This window comes from Ammospiza nelsoni, chromosome 14, assembly GCF_027579445.1.
Source record: "Ammospiza nelsoni isolate bAmmNel1 chromosome 14, bAmmNel1.pri, whole genome shotgun sequence".
Classification (NCBI taxonomy): domain Eukaryota; kingdom Metazoa; phylum Chordata; class Aves; order Passeriformes; family Passerellidae; genus Ammospiza; species Ammospiza nelsoni.
Genome location: NC_080646.1, coordinates 20,704,051 through 20,713,937, shown reverse-complemented (window position 1 = coordinate 20,713,937; position 9,887 = coordinate 20,704,051). Strand labels below are relative to the sequence as shown.

At 55.5% G+C, this 9,887-nt stretch overlaps 2 protein-coding genes across 2 annotated transcripts; both read right to left on the bottom strand.

Moving 5' to 3' along the window:
- Positions 1 to 454: 454 nt before the first annotated feature.
- LOC132079339 (cell division cycle protein 20 homolog) lies at positions 455 to 2,948 on the bottom strand. The gene is made up of 4 exons (XM_059481863.1): positions 2,815 to 2,948; positions 2,248 to 2,393; positions 1,520 to 1,616; positions 455 to 591 (listed from the first exon to the last, which is right to left on the bottom strand). Exons 2-4 carry the CDS (start codon positions 2,317 to 2,319, stop codon positions 455 to 457), a joined length of 306 nt encoding a protein of 101 aa, XP_059337846.1. The 5' UTR covers positions 2,320 to 2,393; positions 2,815 to 2,948.
- An 836-nt stretch (positions 2,949 to 3,784) lies between these two features.
- LOC132079338 (thrombopoietin receptor-like) lies at positions 3,785 to 6,293 on the bottom strand. Its single transcript, XM_059481862.1, is given in 10 exon segments — positions 3,785 to 3,987; positions 4,069 to 4,160; positions 4,279 to 4,366; positions 4,533 to 4,692; positions 4,835 to 4,977; positions 5,081 to 5,253; positions 5,511 to 5,640; positions 5,803 to 5,896; positions 5,899 to 5,964; positions 6,210 to 6,293. Coding segments are annotated over 10 exon segments (1,233 nt in total).
- Between the last annotated feature and the right edge of the window lie 3,594 nt (positions 6,294 to 9,887).

The following is a 9,887-nucleotide window of genomic DNA, read 5'->3' as shown; positions in this document are numbered from 1 at the left end:
TCCTCAGGTGAGGCAGCACTGAGGTCCTGGTATGAGAGCGCTGTGTAGCAGTGTTGTCCAGAGCCACTGCCAGGAAGTTCTGGGAGCTCCAGTCTATGAGATTCAGTTCTACAATTTGAAAGAGCAATGCAGGTCACACCATGATGGCTAGAGAGCCCTGCCCTTCACCCGTGCTGCTGCAGCAGGTGTGGGTGCACATGTGCACACACACACGTGCAGGTGAGGGGCAGCCTTCTGAGTGTCACTATGCCCAGCTGCTGGGGCCAGGTACCCTGCTCCAAGGCATCTACAGTGTGCCCTAGACCAGTGTCCCGCTAAGGCCACACAGGGACACTCCAGAAGGGGGCTGTGCTAGCCTGGGTACACCAAATAATACAGACAGCCCAGTTACACTGTCCTAGGAACAGCAATCCAGTGCAGAATGTTCTGGATGCCCAGCACTCAACCCTGCAGCCTACTTACAGTAGTCGTTGAACATCTCTGGTGCATCCATGACCCGTTCTGGCTTTGAGGGAATATTTCTGCTATTCTTCCTGCTGGATCCAGGTGCCATTTTCTGACTGTAGAGCACTTTCAGGTTATTCTGACAGCCTGTGTGCAGGAGAACAGGTTTGTTAACCTGAGTTCGTTTCCTCCCAGCTGAGTGCTGCTCACCCAACTAGGAATCCCTTGGAGTGAAAATAAAGTCCTAAGAGAAACACTCACAAGCCTGCAGTGCACTAAAATCACGGGCAGTATGAACTGCTGAACAGGGGTGAGCTACAATTTCCTCATTCATGGAAACAAATTTGACAAACACTTGGGTTTTTGAATCCCATTATATTTAGTTGCAGTTTAAGCTAGAAAGTGCACAGCAGAGGGTTTGATGCTCTTACAGACTTCAGGAAGGTTTGGAACCTGCAGTATAGGTGAAATGTCACCGACATCTTTTCATAAAAATCCTTTCTTTAGGATTTTTCCCCCTTCTGAGGAGCTGTGGCCTCAGCAACCAAAGGTAAACAATGGTTATCTGCTGCTGGGGAATGCAACAGGTGGATGTGTGATTGGTCTCGGGTGGATGTTTGGATTTACTGACCACTCAAGGCAGAGCTAGGTCTCGCTCTCTGCTGAGACACAGCCCTTTGTTTATTCATTCTTTTTCTATTCTTAGCTTAGCTAGCTTCTGGGAACTTTCCTTCTATTTCTTTTAGTATAGTAATAATGTAATATATATCATAAAATAATAAATCAAACCTTCTGAACATGAGGTCAAGATTCTCGTCTCTCTCTCCACCCTGAAGACCCTTGCAAGCCCTGTAACAGGTGACCAACTGGCAGTCATAGCAACTCTCCTAAATAAATTCACTCTAACTGTTATGCCCTCCCTCGACCTCAGGAGCCTTAAGAAAGGAGACTCCAGCCTGCACAGCTCTCAGAAACCAGTTGATTTCTCCTGTGACCACACACAGAGCCTCTGTGTTGCTGTTCCCCTGACCTGATCTCTCCTGCTGATTCAGCTCACACAGAGCCTGTACCATACCTTCTGGAGCATTCTGTGGTTTTCCTCTGAGGTGGAGGATTTTTGCCTCTTCTACATCAAAACCATTCAGATTCACTGCCCAGGCTTTCTGTTGCTCCTACAGAGACAAATCACCCTCAGTGCAATGCATTTAAACAAGTCCCACACTGCAATTTAAACAGACACCTAAGTCCCCTTCTCTTAGAATCTGAAGATGTTTGACTGTGCTGCAAGGGTCAGTCACACAGAGGCAGGTCAAAGCAGTTTTTCCTCAGACTTTCATACATCGTCCTGCTCACATTTTCACACAATGGCAAATTCAGTGTCATTGCCAGTGCGAAAAGCCACAGCCACAAAGCGACCAAATGCTTCACAAACAGATTTCAGAAGACAGTGTAAAACATTCCAGAAGTGCTCCCTGTGCAGACATTGTCCTAGAATAGCTACCACCAGCAGTTTCACTTTGCATAGGCTCACAGCTTTGTGTTTGTGTTGCCTGCAACATTTTAAAGCCTCATTAGTCAAAAGCTAAATTTTGCTACCAGAAGCAGCATAGGCTTAGAGTGCATGGCAGTCTCTACAGCTTCACTCTCATCCTAAGCTCCTGAAGCCCAGAGCTGCAAGTAGTGATGGCTGGGACTTGTCAGTCCCGTGTGCCCCCTTGATAGAACCTATTGTTCACTGCTCTGTAAAGGGGCAGGAAGGAGAAGCGGGTTGTTGAAGTAATTGTAACTTAGCAACATGCTCACCTTCTTGGTAGGGGAATCCTCAGCAGGGTCATTCTCTTTGCTTAGGAGGAAATTTGCCATCTCCATCTGCATAGTGCTGCGTTTGGGAATGTAGCGATCCCCCCCGGCCTTTGTGGGGTAGCTTTGAATTTTGGATCCAGATTTACCTGCATTCACATATGAAAATATTGTCTTACAGCTATTTAACAGCCTGTATTAGAGCTTTCACAGGAGCAAACCCAACACTCTTCCACATCACACCCACCAGACAAGTAGGACTCTGAGGTCTCATGCCACACAGTCACAACTAACTTATATTTTCCTCCCTGCCACCAAGTTGGTTAGGGACAGTGTGGTGCAACTCCTTGGGTCTAGTGCAACAATTCCAGAGTCCAGAGATAAGGGGAAGATACAAAAACGCTCACAGGATGTAAAGCTGTCAGCTGACAGTCCTGCCCACACTCGTCCTAGCATACAGCTGTGCCAGCAAGGCTCAGCTGGGCGAACAGCAGCTGGCCAGCCCCAGTGCTCAGAGCTCTGCCCCTCATGCTGGCAAGGAGGTGGGTGGCTGTCAGGAGCACAGCCCACCTCCTCCTGCCTGAGCAGCAGCCGGTAGGGCAGCGTGGCAGGGAGCCCAGAGCCCCGTGGCTACGGACAAGCAGCCTGGGCCAGGCTCCCACACTCAACCTCTGTCGCCGGTGGCCGGCGCTCACCGGCTGTCGTGGACGGCATCTTGCTGGAGCTGTGGGAGCGACTGGCCGGCTTCAGGGGCGACACGCCGACGGGGCTGGGCCCGGGGCCGCTCTCCTTGGCCTTGCGCTGCCATCGCGCAGGCGGCGCGTTCGGGATCAGCGTGTCCAGCTTCAGCAGCCCGTGCAGGTCCGCCTCCAACAGGAACTGCGCCGTGGTCCTGCGGGCGGGCGGGGTTAGCCGTGCCCACCGGCCGGGCTGAGCCTACTCCGACAGCCCCGCCGGCCTCCCCACCACCGGACCGTGCAAGCGCTCCGGCCGCTCCTCCCCGCCAAAGCACACCCCCACTCTCCCCAGCCGCTCCTCGGGACACTCCGTCAGCCGATACGCCCTCCCTCCGCTCCTCGGGGCTCCTTGATCAGCCGGCACCTCTTCCAGCCGCTCTTTGGGGCTCCCTCCGATAAGCGACATTCTCCCTTCCCCTGCCCGCCTCACCACAGCCTCCCCTCTCGGGACTGCGCCTCCAGGCCGCCTCTCCGGCCCTGTGGCACGCTCACCTCAGCGGCGCCGCCGCCGCTCGGCCGCCCCGCAGCATTTCAAACGGCGGGCGGACGGGGCCGCGCTTGGCCGCTTCACACCCACCGGCCGCGCACTGTCCGGCGACGGCCGCGCGACGCAACGCGATTGGCTGAGCCGCGGGACGGGGCGGAGCGCTCCGCGCGTGAAGTGAGGGGGCGGGACCGGGGACGGGACCGGGGACGGGACCGGGCGGGACCAGGGCGGGGCGTTCTTGCTAAGGTGAGGCGATCCGGGCCGGGGGCGCGGCGGCGCAGGAGGAACCAGGCGGGGGCTCGGGGGGAACAGGAGTTTATGGCGGGGTGGGGGCGGTCGTGGCTGCCCGCGGCTCCCAGCCGCTCATGAGCAGGTAGGACTGGTTGGCGATGTCGGTGCTGGACAGGCGGCCCCCAGCGTGCTCCGGCGGCGGGCCCGCCTCACGCCGCGGGCCGGGCAGCACCTCCAGCAGGCAGGGCAGGACGGTCTCCTCCGGCGGCTGCTTGTCGAAGGCATGGCCTGGGGCGACATGGAGTGGACGGGGTAGGGGCTGCCCTTCGAGCTGCCCCCGGGAGCAGCTGAGTCGCCCTGCCCACCCACTCACCTGGCTGTGCTTGCTGCTTTCCTGGAGGAAGCTGCCCAGAGCACGGTGCAGCTCAGGAACGGGCGGCCAGAGTTTCTGCTTCATGTTGCTGGCTACGCAGGAAGGGGCATCGAATTGACCCTCAGACTTGAGGTGCCCTAATGCCCCATGCAAGGTGCCCAGGCTTGGTGCTGGACCCCCCCGCCTGCCCCTGGCACAGCCCTTACCTGTAGAGGGAGGGGAAGGTGCAGCGCAGCCCCAGGAGCGCTGCTGAGAAGAGCAGCGGCACCACCGTAACACTGGGGATGAGCCAGCCTGCATCGGAGGAGGAATGCCGGAACTGTAGCCTTTCCCAGAGCCACCATCTCTGAGCCCCTCGCAGCCCCCTGCCCCGTGCCCCCCTCCCCATTTCCAGCACTGTCCGCCTCTTGCCGTCAGCCGTGTGGCTCCTGCGGCCGCAGCCTCCAGCCCTGCCCCTTACCCGCATCGGCCACGGCATCAACCACAACGGGTTTGGGCCCGGCGCTCCAGCTGCCCCGGTACCACGGCCCGCTGGGCCGGGCCCGCACCTGCGCGGGGTAGCGGGAGCCTGGCCGCAGCTCCAGGACCTCTTTCCTCGCTGCTCGCGGAACCTGCAGGACCTGCGGGGCAGAGCCGAGCTGGAGGCAGGGCTGCTGTGGGCTGGCACCAAGGGGCGGGTCCCGCTTGGCCCGACCCCGCGCCTGCCGTGTGTCAGCAGCGGAGGGGGTCAGCGCTGCTCGGGGTACCCTGGGCAGGCCTTGCCTTCCAGTCATGGCTGTTCTCCATGGCATAGCGGACCTGGTAGTCCAGCTGCTCTGCAGGCAGCTCCAGGGGCGGCAGCCACTGCAGGCTCAGCCGGCCCTGCGACGCTGTTGCCTGCACAAGCTGTGGGGCATCTGTGAGCACTGCTGGTGTTGGGGATAGGCATTTGTCGCTCCTGTGAAATGGGACATGGGACACTGTGTCCCCTGTGAGCCAAGCAGGGGCTGCGGTGGCACTGGGACTCACCAGCCTGGTGCAGCCAAAAGGGCTCCTTGAAGTAGCTGAGTGTGGGCAGCATGTGGGTCCTGGTGACATTCACCAGGACAGAGATGGCACTGCCAGCCTTGGGCTGGAAGGTGCAGGCATAGGTGCCCTGTGCCCCCCTGCTTACCTCATCGCACTGTTGCCATGCATCTTCCCTGTGGGAGGAGTGGGGAGCCAGAGTGTCTCACCAAAGCATACCCACAGCCAGCAGTTCTCCTGCTCTTCCCCAGGAAAGCTACTGCTGCTTGTAGTTGGAGGTGCAATGTGGTGAGGGGGTATGAGATTGGTGGTGGAAGAGCAGGACAGAGCAGGGCATGGGCAAGGGGCCCAGTGTGGGATATTGGGACGCAGCAGGACCAGTGGTCTCTGGGATGTGCCTGCATGGGTGCCACCTGCCTGCCATGCCCCTTACCTTGTGCCAGCCCCGCTCGGAGGTGGCCGGTAGAGGAGCTGGTGGGAGCTGTGGGGCTCTGCAGGGTCCCAGCCCCGCTCGCAGCGCACGTGCCGCAGGTCAGGGGTTCTGCAGCACAGCCCGATGTCTCCTGGGCAGGGAGAGCCAGGACAGGGAGGGGGCTGCTTCCCCTTGGCCCCCCAAAACTTGGGAGTCACACCTTGCTACAACAGGACCCCCAGCCCTGCAGCCCCAGGCGTGGGTGCCTCCCTGCTGCTGCTGCCAGCACCCTGCAGAGGGGATGGCTGCTCACCGGAGGAGTGGGGGGTCTCTGCAGCCAGAGCCTGCGACCAGGGCCCCCAGACGCCGTCCATGGAGGTACCGTCAGGCTTGCTGCACAGCTGGTACAGATGTGGTACCTCACCCCTGGCTCCAGGCCCCGGAGCACCACCCAAGTGTTGGCCTGGACCAGCCTCTGCAGGAGAGGGGCCAAGCTGAGGAGCAACTGCAGGCTCCAAACGCCCCTGCCCATCCCTGACACCTCTATGTACCTGTCCCAGTGCTGCTCATTTCAGAGGGTGCTGCCTTGGTGGAGAGAAAAATCAATCTTCTGCCTTGCAGGGAGCTGAACGAGAAGGGACTCTTCACCATCCAACACCTGGCTGGGTCCCATTCAGAGGTCCTGCTTTGAAGCCTCCGTGAGGTTTGCTTGGCAGTTACCAGCGAGGTGAGAACGTTGTTCTGAATTGTCCCCCATACTTCATACACGGTGTGTAGAGTAGGTATGTGCTTGTTCATCTCCATGTGTGCTCAGGGTCTGCCTTCATTTCTGGTTTTAGACCTGATATTTCTAATTTCTGTCAGCTATCTGTAGGATCTGTGGGCACATGCAGCTGTATTTACTGGCAGGTCGGGTATCTGACACTCATCTTTGAGTGCAAAGGCAGAAATTGAGACACTGATGATGTTATTTCCCAGAGTCCCAGTTTCTGCCCAAGCTGTAATTCAACAATGCAAATTATTCTGTAGACCTGAGCCTGTGTTTTCTGTTTCCTGGCTGAGTGCTTCAACTGCTGGTGTTGCTTTTTGGAACAGGAGCACCTGACTCTTTTATCTTTATGACGTGTGCCTTGATGATTTGAAAGCAGCCCTTGCTTTAATTTTCTAGTAAAAGGACCTAAAATGAAAGCTGTGGATATTTTAGAAGTGTTAAGTAGAACACTGAATGAAATTTTTATTTTAGGCCCACAGTGAGCAGGTCTGAGGCCAGAAATTGGTGCCAGAGTAAGTGCCTTTCTGTGCTTGTGCTCTCCTGCTCTTCCTGTTCTTGTATGTTCCCCTGGACACAGTGGGAAGTGTTGTCATTTCCTGGGACTTCTCCTGAAGGCAACTGGTTTTCTTTTCAAGGTGATTCTTATGTTTCCCCTCATGGCTTCCCCAGGTGACCAACCTCCGTTCCAAGGTGTCCTGCTCTGCCATTGTCACTCTGGGAGAGCTCTCTGTGACCTTGAAGAAGGACATGGACTCTGAGGTGGATGAGGGTGCTCGGGTCCTTCTCCAGATGGTGTCCAGCTCCCCAGAATTTGTTCAGAAAGCAGCCAGTCAGACCCTGGGGATCCTGGTGGAGAATGTGACTCCTGCACGAGCAATGACTGCTCTCATGGACATGGGAGTCAAGTAGGTTCTTCGTCTTTTAGTGATATTCTTCACCTTTGTGTGTGTGGGAGGGAGAAGGGATGAGACAGAGAATGGGAATGGTTGGAGGGAAGGGTCCTGTATCCTGCATCTTCTATGAACTCAGTGACTTGATTCTCCAACCAACCTCACTTCTGTCCTCTCGTCACCTATTTCTGCCCTCCTGCAGCCCATCAGTTCTCAGAATCACAGAAGTGTAGAATATGGGGAGCTGGTAGGGGCCCATCAGGACCATGGAGTCCAGCTCCTGGCCTTGCCCAGAGCAGCCCAAGGGTCACACCAAGTGCCTGAGATTGCTGTCCAAATGCTCCTTCAGCCCTGTCAGGCTTGGTGCTGTGACCACTGCCCTGGGGAGCCTGTTCCAGTGCCCAACCACCCTCTGGGTGAAAAACCCTTTTTCCTGATATCCAAACTAAAGCTCCTCTGACTCAGCTTCCTGCTGCTTCCTGGAGTTCTCCCAGTCTGTCAGATTTTCCTAGATGTGGTGACTGATGGGGAAGTGAAAGTGCCTGCAAAGGCCAAGGATAGAGCCTTGTGCTTTTGTGGGCAGAGGGGCAATTGCAGTTGCAGCTGTGAGCAGTGTTTGGTATTTCACAGCTCTAACCACAGAGGCCCTGGGAAAACCATGTCTCCTCATGATGCCACTAACTTGGGAAATGAGGAGGGTCCTTGCTGGGGCATGGAGCACATGGGGGACAATCTGCTGGGTGTGGCACAGCCTGCACAGCAGGTGCAGCTCCTGCCAAAGGAGTCTTGTATAACTGTCCTGGCTTAGAGCTCTACTTTCTATGCAAACTGATGTTTCATGTTAGCCTTTAGAAGATGAATCACTCTACAGGCACCTCCACAGGCTGACAGCCATGGGACAGTTGGAGCAAATGCTGCCTTAAATGTTGGTGCTGGGCCTGATAGTTCCCAAGAGACACTCTCTAGAACAGGGCAGCCTGGCTAAACTGCCTGCCACCCTTTCCTCAGCTTTGCAATAGGGTAAAACATTGAGATGGATCCATTGCCAAGCCCCACAGCAGAAACAGGCTGCATTGCTGGATATTCTGCAACTTCACAGCCCACCACGTGTTTTCCCTGCATTTGTTGTTTTCCAAAGGTCTGCAGATTTGGGGATAAATGGGTGGAAAGAGCCTCAGTCCTGCTGTAGCTCTGTGTACTGGGTGTCCTCTGATGGGTCAGCATCAATTGTCCTTAATTTCTAAATTATTCATATGTCATCTATTTCTTTAATCTTTCTCCGAGCAAATACTGTGAAAGAAACTGAGTATCAGACAGTGCAGGGAGACTGAATTCTCCCTCTTCCGTGCAGGCAGGCCTAGTGTGCAATGCTACCTTTGTGTTTAGCTGAGGACAGAGCCTTGTGCAGGTGTCTGAAGGCGCAGGGAGAGCCCGGGCTCCTTCCCCCAGCAAGGGCAGGGAGCAGCTCTGGCCAAGGCCGGCGCTGCCGCTGCTCCTTGTCCCTGTGCCCAGGGTTTGCTCTCTCCTCCCCAGCAGCCGCCCCGCCCCGGTGCGCGAGTGTGCGGCCCAACTCCTCCTGTCCCTGGTGGAGAGAATTGGAGTCACCCAGCTCGCAGGCACCCCCAGGGCTGAGAGGCTGCCACACGTGGCAGGGAAGCTTGCTCAGGACTGCCACAAGGACACAAGTAATGATCTTCATTTCACCTCCCAAAACAGGAAAGCCGCTTTGTGTCTGGCTGTAAAGGTGAAACCACACAAGAGTGGAAACTAAAGGGAATATGAAGTTACCTCACGGTGTGAATAAGGGTCACAGAACCATGGAATATGCTGAGTTGGAAGGGCCCATCAGGATCATCGAGTCCATCTCCTGGCCATGTGCAGTGACCCCAAGAGTCGCTCCATGTGCTTGAGAGCATTGTCCAAACTCTTCTTGAGCTCTGTCAGCCTTGGCACTGTGACCACTGCTCTGGGCTGCCTGGGCAAATGGCTGTGCTGGGAAACCTGAGGTTGGCCAGCAAAAAGGAACATTGCCACCTTTTTCCTGTGGCTTGAAGGATTCTTTACTGAGATCAAAAGAGCTCAGATCAGCCAGTCCAACACTTTTGTTTGGCCTTAGGTGCACAACACAAAGCCAAAGTGTTGGCTAATGTCCATCACTGAAGGATCCCAAACATCCATTTCCCATTAACTTCAGACTTTGCTAGAAATATTTCAGGGGTCTTTAGCCAACATATTCAGTCTTTCTAAACCTGTTCTGCAGATTTCTAGAATGCTGTTATCTGTGGCTTATTGAGGTCCACATTTCTTCTTGAAGAAAACTGTGGTTTCCTAGTGGCAAAATCAACCCAAACCACCAAAATCCCCTTCCTTTGGTGATGAAATTCCCATGAATAGCTGCCAAGAACACCAGAGCAACTAGCTGTCCCTGTGCATACACAGAGTGTAGAATTATCAAGAGGATGCATGAGGTGTTTTTTCCTGGCTTCCCTGCCAGTTAAAGAAAGGCAAATTATTTTGCAATGGCAGCAAGACACTGCTAACAGGCTCTGACAACAAAGCAGATGTGTTTTGCTTGGTCTCTGGGATGCTTTGATGCCACAGAAGCACACCCCCAGTTTCAGAGTGAAATGGTATTTTTCTGTGGCCCCACATTCTCCTCTTGCCTCTTGTGTTCAGCTGACAGCACTGTGCAGTGTCAAGTGAGGGAAATCTCCCTCTTTGCTGAGTAGGCAATGC